Genomic DNA, 17,319 nt, shown 5'->3' with positions numbered 1-17,319 from the left:
GTTGGTGTTGTATTTTGTTTGTTTGTTCATTTTGTTTTGTTTTTTCCTCTTCCCTTAATAGTGCTAGGCTCATTTAGCCAAATGCAGATTTAACACTTTGGTTCCTTTTTGCTCACCTAAAGCCTAAATGTTCCACTTAGAAATTAAACTTTCTTCCTTCTGTAGTACAACAGTATTTTTTTTTTCACTCTCTACTTATTTTGCAAAGAGGGTTCATTATATTCCTCCTCCCAGTATGCCCTCCATGGGAAAAATTGTATTCATTCTTGGATATACTTTGTGCAAAAGTAGGTGCTAAATTAAAAAGTTTGTAATTTCCTCCTGCCACCCTGTCCTGGGACGGCTATTTTAGGAACACCATCTACTCTGAGAAGCCCATTCCAGATTTGTCTCCAGAAGGCTGCTATTTGTCTGTGTATCTCCGGGCTCCTGGTGAGCATCTTTTCCTTTCTGGCTGTGCCCTCTAATCTTCCCTATTTTTCTAGTCTTATTCCCTGCTCCTTTTATCCTATCCTGCTGTCTCTACTGTGGTGTGGCCAAGCCCCAAAGCAGATAAACTCAGGTTGAAGGCATTTGGAATGTTATTCCCACACAACCATAATGGCACCCACTTTTGCAGCCCCTGGGCAGCCCTGGCTGTGGAATTCCTGCTGAATATTTGCTAGTTCCTCTGCTCAGGAATGTGCATACATATCCTGTGGATGGATAATTGACTTTGTGTATGCTGAAATAGCAGCTTGGCCAAGGGCAGTTGAAGGAGAGGGACTTTTGAAAACAAGAACATTAGACAAAATTAATTTACATGGAAATTTGAAGGCTGAAAACCAACTGCTTTTTAAATGGATAATTTAAAAAATTAGACTTTAAGTACCAAAAAATATTTCTCAAGGCTGTTCAAGGATAGCTCAAACAACCCTGTCCTTACAGAAATGCAGTAATCCTATTCTTTTCCTTTCTCCAACTAGGTTATTGGACTTTGAGTGCTCTGTTCTTTAAAAAGACTGGGATCTTCAGCTTTCAAATAAATCTTTTCCAGAGAAGTGGCTATCTTACACAACAGTCCTCAACACAGTATTACTGCAAACACTCAGAATTAGTCCAGAAGTGGAAAATGTGCTGGTGAGGGTTTCCATTCAAACAAAGAGTGTTCTTTGTAGAAAAATAAGAGGCTTTGTAGCCAGTGCAAAGTAAAATACTTTCTTTTAGGTCATATTCCTGTAGTGTCCATATCTATCCATTGTTCAGCATAAGACTGGTTCACATGCTCAATATAGTTGTTTAGTTTTGGCTTACACAGTAAACCCACAGCTAGCATTTATTGGCCATGTGGTAGGCACTGTACTGAGGTCTTTACTTACTCCTCACAACAGTGCTGTGAGGTAAGCGCAGTCGGCCCTCTGTGTCTGTGGGTTCCACATTCATGGATTCACCCAACTGTAGATCACAGATAATCCAATGGGGAGGGGATCATGTCTTTACTAAACATGTACAAACTTTTCTCTTGTCATTACTCCCTAAACCATACAATGTAACAACTACTTATTACATTGAAGTAGATATTACAGGTAATCTGGAGGTGATTTCAAGTGTACAGGAAAGATTGTAGATTATATGCAAATATTATGCCATTTTATTTAAAAGGCTTAAGGATCTGTAGATTTTGGTATCTGCAGGGGATCTTGGAACCCACACTCCGTGAATACCGAGAATAACTGTACTATTTCTGTATTTAATCTTTATCCCAAACTTATCTTGCAGGTATCATTACTAACCCCATTTTATAGCTAAATAAGGCTTAAAATTGATAAGCAGTATGCTCACGATCACATAGCTAGTAAATCATGGGAGTTAGGATTTTTAATCACACTGTCTATTGTTCTGTGATAGCTATCCTGGGGAAGTTGCCCAAGCTGTCCTGGAAGGCAGGTTGCTGTAATGATGAAGAGTATAGTGAGCTAGAGTGTAGGTTCAAACCTTGCTCCCTACTGGAGGGAACTTGGGCCAATTATTTCACCTTTCTGTGTGCCTTTGTGTGAAATATATATAATAAAAATATGTATTTTTCCGTTATGGAGTTAATACATGGGAATTCAGACAGTGCTTGGCAAATACTAAATGCTCAATTAATGTAGCTCTTGTTATTATCTTTGTACACCACTATATAGAGCACATCTACTTACTTTAGGCTCACAGCATAGCTGTTATCATTTTGGTCATCTCATTTGTATTCAAAGCTGAAAGGGAGAAATCTGAAAAGTCATGCCAGGCTCTTTCCCTCTCTTTTTCAGGAAAAGAAGCTGTCTTCAAATGTTTAACGTCTTGGGTTTACATCTCATTGGTTAGAACTAGGGCAGATGATCATTCCTAGGTATAGTGGAGGCTAGAAAAAGGTATAGTCAATGGTGTGTAGAGGCCATCTCTTGGGCCAACACTTACATTTTCAGAGACTTTGCAGTCTAGTTGATATCATCTCAGGTAGCTAGAAATCTGCCATGGTAGGAATATTTATATCACAGAAACGAGCAAATGCTACATGTCAGATCCCCTTCTCCAAGAGCTAATCATTAAATAAATTTACCTGCACACCTTTGGATATATTTAACTCCATATGCTGATCCGAAAGGTGGCAGGGAATAGAGGTGAGAAGTAGAGATTGGGAATGGGTTAACCAAGCCAGCATCATCTACCAAAGTTAGTAAACCCTTTAAGTTTTTCTAATACCAGTGATTGTTGTAAATCCAAGCTGAGAGGGGCCTTTCAAGGACACCAAGGGCAAGGCCTTCTTTTCACTGACAGGGATCTGAGGCTCCAAGTCAGTGTGCTTTACTTCACATTGGAAAAGCAAGTAGTGAAGTGGCCCTCCTAGGACTTAGATGTCCCAGAGAGTGGATTCATTCTCTAGAACTGAGGGTTTAAAACCCGCCTTTGTGCAAAATTAATCAGTAGTTATTGTCTTAATGTAGACTTAAAATTAGAAATCTCTGAACCTGATGTGACCCTATGGAGTGTCCCCTTAGCTGCCTGATAGGATCAATGAAAGCAGGAGGCACATGGATAAAACTATGGTTTCACCGGTGTGAAGGAGAGAGATGAGGTGGAGGGGGGCTTAGGATTAAAACCAAATATCAGCAGAATGTACTTTTCCACAGATAGTCATTGAGTCATTGATAGGCTTATCCAGATTCCCATTGCTTTTTGTTTTTTGGTACTGGGGATGAACTCAGGACCTTGTGCCTTTGAGGCAGGCGGCAGAACCACTGAGCTAAATCCCCAGCCCCCCATTGCTTTTTAATTAATCCAAGCCCGTGCTTGATCTCCTGTGTTTATGGTTGAGTTTCATTTTATTGAAACCCCAAAATCATCATTTCAAGGAAGTTTTCAGGGGTGTTTGTTTGTTTTTAGTTCTTTGAGAAAAGTTATCACTCTGCAGTTCAGGCTGACCTTGAACTCGCTATGTAGCCAAGGCTGATCGTGAGGTGATCCTCCTGCTTCAGCCTCCCAAGTGCTGGGATTACAGGCCACTGCCACCCCACCCTGTTTAAGGAAGTTTTAAGTAGGAAATAGACTCCTCATAGCTCTGTTACAGACAGAGATATGTTTGTGTGATTTTTATTTCTTCACATCTTCTTAACCAATTCTGCATCTGTCTTTATCTACAGCCAAGTTACATAACTGATGTGGGCCCCCCTGGTCGAAGCGCTATGGATGCTGTTGAGATGGCCTATGCCCAGCAGGTGAGTCTGCTCTCAAGGAAGAGTTAATCCAGGAAATTCCTTGTGAGCCTCAGAGAAGTCAAAAATGTCTTCATGTGAAAGTCAAACCCTAAGGCAAGTTGGGTTTTTATTTAGAGAACTGGTTAACATTTTACCACACAGGCCACTGGAGAATTCTACCAAATAGGGTAATAGAAGGACTCAGATTTAATGAGGAGAAATTGAAATCTGCCCTCTACACTAATCAGGGCATCCTGTTTGCATTGTTGGCATTAGCAGCGTGTACAGTAAAGCCCTGAGTAACTGTGCTGCATGGCCTGTGGCTCTGTATTAACTGAATTACCTGTGAGCTGGTGGTATGATCAGAAATCCTTCTTTCACCTTTTGTTGAGAGAAATTTCCTGAATGCTTTTCTGCTTAGTGAGCATAGTGTACTGAGTGCTACTTAATGTCATTGCTGTCTTGGCAAAGCTCCTGATATATTGGGGGTCATTCTTCTGACTGTTGATCATGACCATACAATAGCAAGGGAGTGGATTGGGGTTCTCTATGGTAACCACAAACTTTCTATTGGATTGTAACTGTCCCGAGGACAGGGCATACCTGGGATTGCCTTTTTGAATAAAATAGTACCAGATGACTGTGTTTTATTATACTTTGCCATTTTCTTCCACAAAGTATCAAGAAGGACAAACATTCCTGTCTCTCTCTCTCTTTTTTTTCTTTTTGTTTTTCTAAAATACTTTTATTGGTACATTTTAGGTATACAACACAATTACATTTCTCATTGGGAATTGTACCTTTACATGATGCATCTTGGTTCTTATTTTTTCCCCATTCCTAGCCCTCCCTTCACCCCCTCCACCCTTCCCTATTTACAAAGACTTTATTTCCATTTTTTCCATTTCTCAGCATTTTTCCTTTCCCTTCTTTCTTTTCCCCTGCCCCTCCCACTACCCCTACCCCTTTGGAAATTATCTTCCTATTTTGCATTATCGATTATTCATTCTAATCATTGGTACATTTTAGGTATACAATATAATGGCATTCATCGTTGGAAATTTGCACCTTTACATAGTCTCTCTTGGTTCTTCTTTTTCACCGTTGCCCAGCCCTCCCTTCAACCCCTCCATTCCTCCCTATTTACAAAGATTTTGTTCCTATTTTTCCATTTTCTCATATTAATTCCATACCCTTCTTTTCTATCCCCTACCCCTCCCACTTCCTTCCCCTTTGCCCCTTTTCTTCCTATTTCACATTACCTATTATACATTTTAGTCCTTATTTACACTTTCAGTTTCTCACATCAGAAAAACTATTTGGTGTTTATACATGTGTGTCCTATTTATTTCACTTAAGAGTGTCACCTCAATGTGCATCCATTTAGCTATAAATGTCTCTAATTTCTCATTTTTTATAGCTGAGTAGTACTCCATTTTATAAAAAACCCACATTTTCTTTATCCAATCTCCAGTTGATGGGCATTTGGGCTGTTTCCAAGTTTTAGCTATCACAAACTGTGCTGCTATGAACATGGGTGCACATATATCACTGTGGTATGATTCTTTTAATTCTTTGGGGAAGATCCCCAGCAGTGGAATAGCGGGGTCAAATGGGACTTCCAGTCCTAGTTCTTTGAGGTGTTGATTTTTATTTTAATAAAGGTCTCTCTTGAGGGAGACCTGGAACCCCGGAAAGCACCAACTTTTAAAGAAAGAAAAGGAGACAGCCTGGGGGACAAACATCAGTTTAATTCCTCTGGCACTATTTGACAATCACAAAGGAAAGAAGCAAGGCTTTTATACATGTAGGAAAGCAGCTTAGTTATTCTGGCTATCATCTTTCTGATTTTAACCTCTGGTGACAAATGACTTTAAGTGACTCATAAAAGCTACAGGCGAATTCACAAGTCCCCTGTTTCCATTCACCAATCTTGTACATCAAAGAGCACACCGAAGCCCTCTTCTTATCAGATAGTATCAAGAGAGCAGGACGACTTTAGCCAAAAATCAAGCCCACCAGCCCACCATAAACATCACAGATGTGTATAGTGAGTCGTATCTCTCTTACCACCCATAGAGTCTGATCCCGGAAAATGGTAAATAAGAAAACTAGGAAAACCTGTTTTTCTCCTGTGAGACTTTTACAAGGTCTCAAAGTTTTCTGGCATTCTTTTAACAAACAGACTTGTGGAATTTCCCAGAAACAACTTAATTCTCTTAGTTTACAAACTTCTTGTGATCTGTTCTTACAACTAGATAGCTGAATTCTACCATTTCCCACATTGAGGTATCTCCATACTGATTTCCACAGTGGTTGCACCAGTCTACACTCCCACCAGCAGTGGAGCAGGGTTCCTCTTTCCCCACAGCCCCGCCAGCATTTGTTATTGGTTGATTTCATGATAGCCATTCTTTCTGGAGTGAGGTGGAATCTCAGCATTGTTTTCATTTGCATCTCTCAAATGACCAGTGATGTTGAACATTTTTTCATATGTTTATTTGCCATGTCTACTTCTTTGTCTGAGAAATGTCTGTTCATTTCAGATGTCCATTTTTGGATTGGGTCTTTAAATTTGGGAGGTCTGATCTTTTTAAGTTCTTTATAGATATGAGATAGTAGACCTTTGTCTGGGGAAAAGCAGGTAAAGATTTTTTCCCGCATTGTGGGTTGTCTCTTCGCACTGCTGGTGGTTTCTTTTGCTGTGCAGAAGCTTTTTAATAAGAAGAGATCCCATTTGTTGATTGTTTGTGGTAGTTCATGGGCAACTGAGGTTTTGTTCATAAAATCTTTTCCTTCACTGATATCTTCAAGAGTTCTACCTAACCTCTGTTCCAACTGGTTCAGAGTTTCTATTTTAATATTTAGATCTTTAATCCATTTTGATTTTAGTTTAGTGCATGGTGAGAGATACAGGTCTAGTTTTAATCTTTGGCGAGTTGAAGCCCAGTTTTTCTAGCACTATTTATTAAAGAGGCTATCTTTCCTCTAGTGAGGGTGTTTGGCTCCTTTATCAAAGATGAGATGGCTGAGTGTGTCTGGCGTTGTTTCTGCATCTTCTAATCTGTTCCACTGATCCTGAAGTCTGTTTCTTTGCCAGTACCATGCTGTTTTTATCACAGTAGCTTTGTAGTAGAGTTGCAGGTTGGGGATTGTGATACCCCCTGCCATGTCTCTGTTACCTAGAATTGCTTTTGCTGTTCTGGGTCTCTTCTTGTTCCAAATGAATTTTTGGATTGTTTTCTCAAGGTCCGTGAAGTATGCTGCTGGGATCTCAATTGGAATTGCATTAAATCTATATAGCAGTTTTGGAAGTATGGCCATTTTCACTCTATTAATCCTTCCTACCCAGGAGCAAGGGATGTCTGTCCATTTTCTGCTATCATCTTCAATCTCTCTTTTCAGAGTGCCGTAGTTTTCAGAGAAGAGCTCTTGGATTTCTTTCCTTAGCTTGATTCCTAGGTATTTCAGTGTTTTCGATCCTATTGTGAAAGGAATTATTTGCCCTATTTCTCTCTCAGTGAGTCTGTCATTTGTGTAGAGGAAATCTATTGATTTTTGTGTGTTGACCTTGTAACCAGCTACTTGACTGAATTTGGTTATTATGTCTAGAAGACTTTTGGTCAAGTTCTTAGGGTCTTCTGTATACAGTATCATGTCATCTGCAAATAATGACAATTTGACTTCTTCATTTCCTATCTTTATTCCTTTTATTTCTTTCTCTTGTCTAATTGCCGTGGCTAATGTTTCCAGAACTATATTGAACAAGAGTGGTGATAGTGGACATCCTTGTCTTGTTCCTGATTTTAATGTGAAGAATTTCAGTTTTTGACCATTTAGTATGATACTGACTGTTGGTTTTTCATAGATGGCTTTTATTAGTTTGAGGTAGAGACCATCTATTCCAATTTTTTGTAGGGTTTTTATCATAAATGCGTGTTGGATTTTGTCAAATGCTTTTTCTGCATCTATGGAGATAACCATATGAGTTTTTGTCCTTGGCTCTATTGATATAGTGTATTACATTGATTGATTTGCATATGTTGAACCATCCCTGCATCCCTGGGATGAATCCCACTTGATCAGGGTGTATGATCTTCTTGATGATCTTCTGCATTCTATTTGCCAGTATCCTATTAAGGATTTTTGCATCTATGTTCATTGGAGAGATTGGCCTATAGTTCTCTTTTTCAGTTGAGTCTTTCTCTGCTTTGGGGATCAAGGTGATGCTTGCTTCCAGGAGTGAATTTGAGAGTATTGCTTCCCTTTCAATTTCATTGAAGAGTTTAAACAGTAGTGGCAGCAGTTCCTCTCTAAATGTCTTGTAGAATTCAGCAGTGAAGCCATCAGGGCCCGGGCTTTTCTTAGTTGATAAGATTTTAATTACATTTTCAATTTCATTGGTTGACATTGGGTTGTTTAGAATTTTTAGGTCTTCTTCGTTCAACTTTGGTAATTCATATGTATCTAGGAATCTGTCCATTTCTCCTGTGTTGTCCATCTTATTGGCTTATACATTCTGGAAGTAAGTATTGATGACCCTCTGGATTTCTGTTGGGTCTGTTGTCATTTCACCCTTTTCATTCCTAATTGCATGGATTTGGGCCTTTTCTTTCCTTTTTCTGACAAGATTGGCTGAGGGTTTGTCAAGTTTGTTGATTCTTTTGAAGAACCAACTCTTGGCTTCATTGATTTTTTTGTATCGTTCTCTTAGTCTCCATTGCATTGATTTCTCTTCTGATCTTTATAGTTTCCTCTCTTGTATGAGCTTTGGGTTTGTCCTGCTCTTCATTTTCTAGAAGCTTGAGGTTCAGCATCAGATTGTTTAATTGGGCTCATTCTGTTTTCCTAATATGCGTATTCATTGCTATGAATTTCCCTCGTCAGACTGCTTTCATTGTGTCCCATAGATTCCAATATGTTGTATTCTCATTGTCATTTAATTGAAAGAACTGTCTGATTTCTTCTTTAATTTCCTCTGTGACCCATTGGTTATTCCGAAGTGTGTTGTTCAATTTCCAAGCGTTTATGAAATTTTTTGAGTTTCTTTTGCTATGGATCTCCAATTTCATCACACTATGGTCTGATAATATACAGGGGAACACTTCAGTTCCTTTGCACTTACTTAAACATGTTCTGTGTGTGAGTATGTGGTCTGTTTTTGAGAATGACCCATGTGCAGCTGAGAAGAATGTATATTCTGATGTTGTGGAGTGGAAGACTCTGTAAACATCTGTTAAGTTCATTTGTTCAAGAGTTCGATTGAGTTCTAGTATTTCGTTACTTATTTTTTGTCTAGTTGATCTATCTATTTGTGACAGTGGGGTGTTGAGGTCCCCCACTACAATTGTATTAGTGCATATATGACTTTTCATGTCTGTTAGTATTTGTTTTATATAGTTGGGTGCACTAGTGTTTGGTGCATAGATATTTATGATTGTCATCTCTTCCTCTTGGATTGTTCCCTTTACCAGGATGTAGTGTCCTTCTTCGTCTCTCTTAATCAGTGTTGGTTTGAAATCTACTTGATCTGCAAAGAGAATAGCTACTCCTGCTTTTTTTCGGGTTCCCGTCTCATGGAATATTGTTTTCCACCCTTTAACTTTCAGTCTGTGAGTTTCCTTTTGAATTATATGTGTTTCTTTTATGCAGCATATTGTTGGATTTTGCTTCTTGACCCATTCTGCCAGTCTCTTTCTTTTGATTGGTGAATTGAGACCATTAACGTTGATGGTTATAACTGAAACGTATTGACTTGTCATTGCCATGCCTTTTTCTTTTTGTTGGGTTCTCCCCCTTTACATTTAATTTCTTGTCATGCCCGATGGGTTCATTCTGCTTTGCTTCCTGGGGTTGTGATCCTCAATGTCTGTTCCTAGGATATTGTGTAAAATTCTTTGGAGTGCTGGTTTGGTATTCACGAAGTTCCTAAGGTGCTCTTTGTCATGAAAGTATCTTATTTCTCCATCCATTTTGAAAGATAGTTTTGCAGGGTCCATCAATCTGGGTTGGAGGCTGTTTTCTTTTAGGGCTTGGAATATGTCACTCCAAGCTCTTCTTGCCTTGATGGTTTGTGTTGAGAAGTCTGGTGTGATTCTGATGGGCTTTCCTTTGTATGTGATTTGTTTCTTTTCTCTAACTGCTTGTAGAACTTTGTTCTTCTGTTGAGTTTCTGGTATCTTAACAATTATATGCCTATGTGTAGATTCCAAGGCTATTTGGAGTCCTATATGCCTCACTTATCTATATGTCAAGTTCTTTTCCCTTGCTTGGGAAGTTTTCTGCCATTATTTCTGCGAAGAGTTTTTTTATGTCATCTGCACTCCTGTTTCTTCATTGACTCCAATCAATCTTATGTTATTCTTCTTTGCATCGTCTAGCAGCTGCTGGATTGATTTCTTGTGTTCCCTTATAATTTTGAAGCAATTTTTCTTTTCCTGATCATTAATTGCAGCCTTATCTTCTGTATCTGAAATTCTGTCCTCACATTGGCTCATTCTGCTGCATAGACTTTCAATGGAGTTTTTCATGTCCTGGAAATCTATTTGCATCTGTTTTATGGATTCCATTTGTTTCCTATGTTGGGATTTCATCATGTTCCTGAGCTCCTCTCTAGATTTTTTAATCATGTCTTGCGCCAGGAGCACAATTTCTCCTGTTATCTGAAAATTTATTTCTGATTTCATTTTTTCCAGATCCCCTTTTGTTGCCAGTTCAGTGGGTCCAGGTGGTTGAGTATCAGAGTGTTCCATCTCATTTCACTTTGGGGTTGCTGTAGGTGATCTGGAAGTCTGGTTTTGAGACTTATTTACATGTTTTCTCATTTTGACTGGTGGGGTGGGGGGGTGCTGTTGGCACCCATGCAGCTTACCTCCTCTGAGCTAGGAGAGGTGGGACAGGGGCCGGGAGTGGTGATAGGGATGGTGGCCCAGAAGCCCCTTCCTCTGGGCCGGGAGCAGTTCAGGACAGAAGGTGACCCAAAAGCCCTTTCCTCTGGGCCAGGAATGGGGGGATGGACGGTGGCCCAAAAGCCCTTTCCTCTGGGCTGGGAGCGGTGGGAGGGATGGTGGCCGGGAAGCCCCTTCCTCTGGACCAGGAGCAGTGGGATGGCAGCTCAGAAGCCCCTTCCTCTGGGCTGGGAGCAGCGGGACAGATGGCGGCCCAAAAGCCCTTTCCTCTGGGCTAGGAGTGGCGGGATGGATGGTGGCCCAGAAGCCCCTTCCTCTGGGCCAGGAGTGGAGGGACCACATTCCTGTCTCTTGAGCTGAGGGTTGTTGGTTTCTTTCCTCTTTAAGATTGTCCTACATGACCAGTAGCCAAGGAACCTGTCCCCAGCCGTTACCAACTCCCATGACTTTACGGCAACTCATCAGTGCCACTTGTGGCTCTCAGCACTACTCACTTTCTTTTTCCCTTAACCTGGAGTAGGAGTTGGAGGCAAAAACTGATGGCAGCTATAGAGGGAAGGAAAGGGCTGTGAGAAACTTTCAACCTTGTGTGGTTTGATGGAGGTCTCTATCTTCAGTTGCCAATTAATTAGACACTGGAGTTCTGCATGAACTGAATACCTGGTAGGCTGAAATCCCTTTTCTACTCCTTGTTGAAAGACATGTCATAAGTGTCTTTTTAAAGTCTTTCTCCTTTACCACTGGCAATAGCTGCATGTATAGTACCATTGCTATTAAGAACTCCAAGTGGCTGAAGCCAGCTTCATCAGCTTCCCAAAGCGAGTTCCTCCTCCTTCCAACTCCTTGGTTTACCACTGGCCTTCAGCTATTTCCATCTGCTCCAATTTTTAGATCTCTCTCTTCTTACTCCCCCTACACATTGACATACTTTAAATTTCACCTTCATTATGTGTGGGTGACTCCCTCCATTGCCATGGCCGCCACCAGGAGTGCAGACCTAATGAAATAAGCTTCTGAGGAGAGAAACTTTGGTTTGCATCTGCAAAAACTAACACTTAGCACACAGTGATATCAAATACTTGTGTTACATGGCCATCCTCTCCAGTGGAGAGCAATTCTTTATGTCCCGTATTGAAACACAGTACCTTACAAAGGGAAGGCCCCTAATAAATGCTTATTTAGTAAAAAAAAGACTTGTAATTTAAAACCATTTTATTTAATCTTTATAATGGTCCTGGAAGCCAAGTGATACTGTCATCCTCCATTTTTTTATGTTTACCTAAAGAGCAGGTTCTTTGTAGGACAAATATTCCAGACGTGCAGCAACTGCTATTCTGACACATGTAGAGGCTGTAGACTTTTTTAGTCTGTGAGCCCTAACCTGAGGCCAATCAGTCCTTTGGTTAGAATTTCACCAGATTTTAGCATGGTTTTTAGGAAGCAGCAATTGAGTCCCTTCCATCATCCTTGCTCCCTTCTCCTTGCCTGTGGCTCTCCAACCCAGGATCAACTTGGTTTCATTCTTCAGGTGTTGGAAAGCTCAGGTAGCAGTTACCTGGTGTGTTGCTCACAGCCAATGCAGAGCTGAGGAGCTAACCAGTGTGGATATGGAATGAAGGTGGCGGAAGCTTCTACTGATCATTTGCTGGTTTCAGAACTGTTGAGGAGGTCTTGAAAAGAAGTGAAAATGGAAATTGTGCCATTTACTTTGCTTTCCATCATTTCAGATTTATATCTATAATGAGAAGATTGTCAGTGGGCAACTACAGCCTAACCTCGTGGACCTCTGTGGTACAGTTCCCCGCCTGAATGATAAGGTATTGCCCAATGCTAATCCAAGTAGAAAGGTGAGGTCTCACGTTCAGATGGGATTAGCAGTTTGCTAAGAACTGCTGAAGAGATTCTGTTCCATGGAATAAAATGTTAACTGGTCTTCAGTTTTATTTTACATAATTTTGGAGTGGTGTTTTTTTTTTAATGGCTTTTAAAATGCATCTTCAAAAGGTCCACCCAGGATCAATTATTAGTCACAAGTGTTCTTCTTGAGCTATCTTTGCTTTGAAATCCTGTCAGCCTCTGTCTCTCTGCTCACCAATTTTCTAGGGTCTTTTTTTTGTTGGTACCGGGGATCGAACTCAGGACCTTGCACTTGCGAGGCAGGCATGGTGCCATTGAGCTAAATCCCCGGCCCTTAGGTAGGGTTTCTATGAGCATTTTTCACATGCCACTCATTCCATTCCTCTCTCACACCCCCTCCTTGCCAAGTTTTTATTTCCCCTCTACTCTTTATCCCTGGCTAGATTTTTTGTGGGGGGAAGCAATAAAACAAAGAGTGGATGAATGGGTGGATGGGTTGGGTGGCTAGAAGAAAAAAAAGGAGGAAGTGCTATTCTAGAAGCAAGAATCTACACACAGATTTTATGTTATAGCTTTTTCCAACATGCACGTAGTTTTGTAAATAGCAAAACATAAGGTAGTACAAACAGATCTAGAGAAGAAAGTAAGAATGCACTAATCACACACACACCCCTCCCCCGGTCACATTTAGCTAGGTATTCTGTAGTTTAATTTTTCAGAGAAACCACAGGTTTTTCTCTTTTGCTTTGGGAAAAGTATAAACCTGTGTTTCTCTACTTGGTGCTGTCCTTTTTAAGAGTATTGCAAGGGTTCAGGGAACATATTTTTAAGGAGAGATTTATGGCCAGGAGGACTCCAGAGCAGGAGCCCCCCTGTATGTTAGTAACACAAAGGAAAAAATGCTGCTCTTTCCTGAGAGGTGCTTTTGAAGGGAGTGAGTGGGAAGGAAAATGGAAGGCCCAAGGTTCACAAAATAGGGTGAGAGCTGTGGTTTCTTGGAGAGTCTCTGGAAGGACAAAGCCTAGATTATTTAGGTTAAACTCTTATTTTAAGCCTTAAGAAATTCAGATAACCTTGTAAGGACTAATACGTAGCACTTGAGTTTAAATTCCTAGAGCTCTGGACAATTATAAATGTATTCAGTCTCTCTTAAGGGATAACCCACTGAGATTCAGTGTTCTTGTACTTTTATGTGGCTTTAATTATGTAGGTGGTTATGTCAGGCCCAGAATGGCAATTGATCTAAAAACCAACCTGGGGTGGGGGCTGCTCATCGTTAGGTAGAACCCTGGTGGCTGGCAGGGCAGAGGCAAAGCTTTTGCACTGAGTTTGAGTCTGGGGCTCTTAGAAGACATTAGCCTCCCTCCTCCCCCAATCCTCACCCTGTCTACCATTCAAGTCAGAGTGCTCTAACAACCAAATAAATTCTCTGGCCCTGCAGCATTGTCACATGTAGTCTCATTTATACACAGAACATTTCTGACATGTGGACCATGGTAAAACAAATGACAGATGTGTTGTTGGTACCGGCTGGTGATACCCTGAAGAGCCGAAACAGCTTGGAAGTGCGCATGGACTTTGTCAGGCAGGCCTTGGGATACCTTGAGCAGAGGTAAGGCAGCAAAACCACAGTGGGGCTGGCTTTCCCATCCCCCATCCCCCATCCCCCATCCCCCATCCCCCAAGGGCAGCTCTTTCTCCGTCTTAAACAGTCCTCGGGCTAAGTGCACCATGGCTGGTGTAGTTGATACAGATTGAGTGAGGCTGAAAAGTAGTTCTGCTGTCAGACACTTCCTGACCAGGGAGCACTGTTAGACTTCTATGTTTCTTTCTCTGCTCTCTGTCCCCTTAATGTGGAGACACCATGATTATTAGGCCGTAATGAAGGGGACAATAGTTAGGGCACAGCCGCAAGCTCCTCAGCAAACCACCTCCAATTAGTGAGGAGGTGGCAAAGGGGCCCAGGCACAAATCACAGGCATTAGCAGCTGGGAAAGACCCTGACTCACAGTGATGAACTGAACTGAGCCAGAAGGAAAGTCAGGCTAAAGGGGCCTTCCCAGAGTAAGGCAATAATATTGCTGGGAGTAAAAGTTATAATGCTGAGAGAAAACAAAAGCCTAGGAGTAATGGCTGAACCACATCAATAAACAGGATTATGACTGAAGGCCCCTTTAGCTTGACTTTCCTTCTGGCTCAGTTCAGTTCATCACTGTGAGTCAGGGTCTTTCCCAGCTGCTAATGCCTGTGATTTGTGCCTGGGCCCCTTTGCCACCTCCTCACTAATTGGAGGTGGTTGCTGAGGAGCTTGTGGCTGTGGCCTAACTATTGTCCCCTTCATTAGTAGGGCCTGTGCCATTTTTCCCTCCCTGTGGATACTTCTTCTAGATCTGAATGGGCCAGCAGGGGTTGTCATGAGTGTGCAACAGACTCTCTTTATTTCTGAGACAGGGTGCTGGGCCTCTCTCTGCTGGCTGGAGAAAAGAAAGCCCAGTTGAATGTACTTGCTAAATTGCATCCCTTTGCCACCGGGCCTCTGCACCTGCCAGCAGCCTTGTCGCGTGGTTGCCCTTTGTCAACAAAATACCTCATTAGGAACTCATACAGTTTCCTTGTGTGTAACTGAGGTAATTCAGAGAACAGGTTTTTATACCAAATACTATATTAATTAAACAATCACTACATGAATTGACACCATCAGACATACTTACTACCCTCCATTCCTTTGTTAGGAAAAATCTGAAACCCCAATTGTTTTTTACCCCTCTAGCCTGGTCATAAAGGGTTTATAAAATAATGGCTGAATTTGTGATGAAGTTTTAGTGATATAGACCTTCAGCCATAAAGGACCTAATGTATGCAGTAGTATTTACTCATTATAAGTCAGCAAAATATGAGCCAGAATTTCTTACACAATATTAAAACCTGAAGGAATTTTTTTTAAATGGCTATAAGTGTATGACTGCTTTTTCCAGGATAAACCTAATCCTTAACATGGGTGCTCAACCTCACCACTGATACCAGGCTGCATTCCTTTGTTGTAAATCTCTGTAAGCCATCCCATATTATTATTATTTTTGTACCATTAATTTCCTAAACAGCACTATTTTGGAGTTTCCTGTCCGTAGTTATCGTAACCTTATTTTCTTTTTCACTCCAGTGGTGTTAGTCTCTTATGGGATCCTTTTAAAGAATTCATTAACACCTTTTGATAAAGGCAGTAGTTTAGAATAATTGTATTTAGTTTTAAAGTATTTTTGCTGATGCTGACAGTGTGCATACAATATTTGAAATGATGTAATGCACCAGATGTCAAAGGAGACCTAGTCCCAAATAAATTTTTATGTATAAGACCAAAAATGTTGAGAAAATACAAAGTTGGTCTGTCTCTTTCCTGCCACACTCCAAGATTTGAATCAGGATATATATTCCATAGCCCTCAAGGAATTTAGGCTGCTTCAACCTAGAACCTTGCCAGTACATAGGTTGTCTTAATTCAGGTTGGAAGAGACTAAACTGGGATCTGTGTGTTTTCTTTTTTTCATCTAACCTCTGCTTTTAAATACTTCCATTGATAAGGAACTCATTCATTTGTTAAATTGTGTTTCATTTTCATTATAAAAACAATTTCTTTAAGAAATTCTGGAAGGTGACCTGAAAAAAGATAGGAGGTCCTCTATACCTTATATCCAGAGTTTCCTATACCTTGTTGTATGAGTGTTTTATTTTTTATACAGTTATGACTCAAATGTGTACAATATATGGGGATTTTTGTTTTTGTTTTTTGGTACTGGGGATTGAACTCGGGTCCTTGCACTTACGCAGCAGATGACGAAACCACTGAGCTAAATCCCCAGCCCTATATATGGTTTTATATAGTTTGATTTTAAATTCTTTGTCAGTATCATTTTTCATAACTACATCAAATTCCATTAAGTCTTTTTCATTTTCCCTCCTCATTGTACTTAATCTTGTGTAGAGCTTCTTTCTGCTTATGGAGCAAGTGCCTGACTTTTGGAAGTAATTTACTTTGTTTTGGACAAGAATATATGTAGAAAATTCTTTATTATATTATCCACATGTTTGAATATCAGTAACTTGGAATATTTAGTCTTTTTATAGAAGCACTTAAAAATACTGCAGAGTATTTAAGGATACATTCAAGCAAATAAATGAAAAAGAATAATGGAAATCACTAGTTCAATAATAACCAATAATTGGTTCAGCAAGGACTAGCAATAGGAACTAAAGCTATTAGGTCAAAGATTATTGGCGAACAGAATAGTCACAAGACCTAATTATAAAAGGGAATAATATTAAATTGTGATGGAAAGATCTGGTGGGCAACACTTGGTAACCAAGTAGTCAGATCCAGTGATTATCACTAATATGGCCTCCTTGTGAGACCCAGTAGGAAGTGTTACTCAGTGAGAACTGTGTAGGATTATTGAGTGTAAAAAGTGGAACCTGAGTTGAATCATGAGGAAATGATCCACTTTGTGGGCCATTCTACCAGACAGCCAGACTGAGTTCTTTAGAAAAAGCCAATGTCATGAAAGACAAAAAGGTGGTAGAACTATCCTTAAGAGAACTAAAAGTGACAAGACAATTAGTTGCCAATATTTCCTGGATTGGATCCAAAAAAGAAGGCTTGTATTTAAAAGAAATTTTTAAAATCCTGTATTTAAAAGAAACAATAAAGAAACAATAAAGGACATTACTAAGAAACTTAAATGTAGGTCAGCTTTTCATCCCTGGAACAAAAAACCTGACAAATACAACTTGAAAGTTTTATTTTGGGCTGAGGCAGGAGGATTACAAGTTTGAGCTCAGGCTGTGCA

At 40.3% G+C, this 17,319-nt stretch overlaps 1 protein-coding gene across 8 annotated transcripts in view; it reads left to right on the top strand.

The window, feature by feature from the left end:
• Positions 1-17,319, top strand: part of Nup93 (nucleoporin 93) — a 138,161-nt gene that overhangs the window by 106,178 nt on the left and 14,664 nt on the right. For 5 of the 8 annotated variants that reach the window (XM_021257019.2, XM_004843201.4, XM_004843202.4 and 2 more), the window contains 3 exons: positions 3,660-3,734; positions 12,349-12,438; positions 13,951-14,090. In XM_021257019.2, the coding sequence (XP_021112678.1) occupies positions 3,660-3,734; positions 12,349-12,438; positions 13,951-14,090 (305 nt within the window). Of the gene's footprint in view, positions 1-352; positions 433-3,659; positions 3,735-12,348; positions 12,439-13,950; positions 14,091-17,319 lie in introns of all 8 variants that reach the window. The other 3 variants (XM_087184373.1, XM_087184380.1, XM_087184393.1) reach the window with 1 other exon arrangement.

This window comes from Heterocephalus glaber, unplaced genomic scaffold, assembly GCF_053883595.1.
Source record: "Heterocephalus glaber isolate CG9 unplaced genomic scaffold, H.glaber_assembly_v1.0 deba00000071, whole genome shotgun sequence".
Classification (NCBI taxonomy): Eukaryota; Metazoa; Chordata; class Mammalia; order Rodentia; family Bathyergidae; genus Heterocephalus; species Heterocephalus glaber.
The sequence above is the reverse complement of the archived record's forward strand: the minus strand, read 5'-3'. Positions and strand labels throughout refer to the sequence as shown.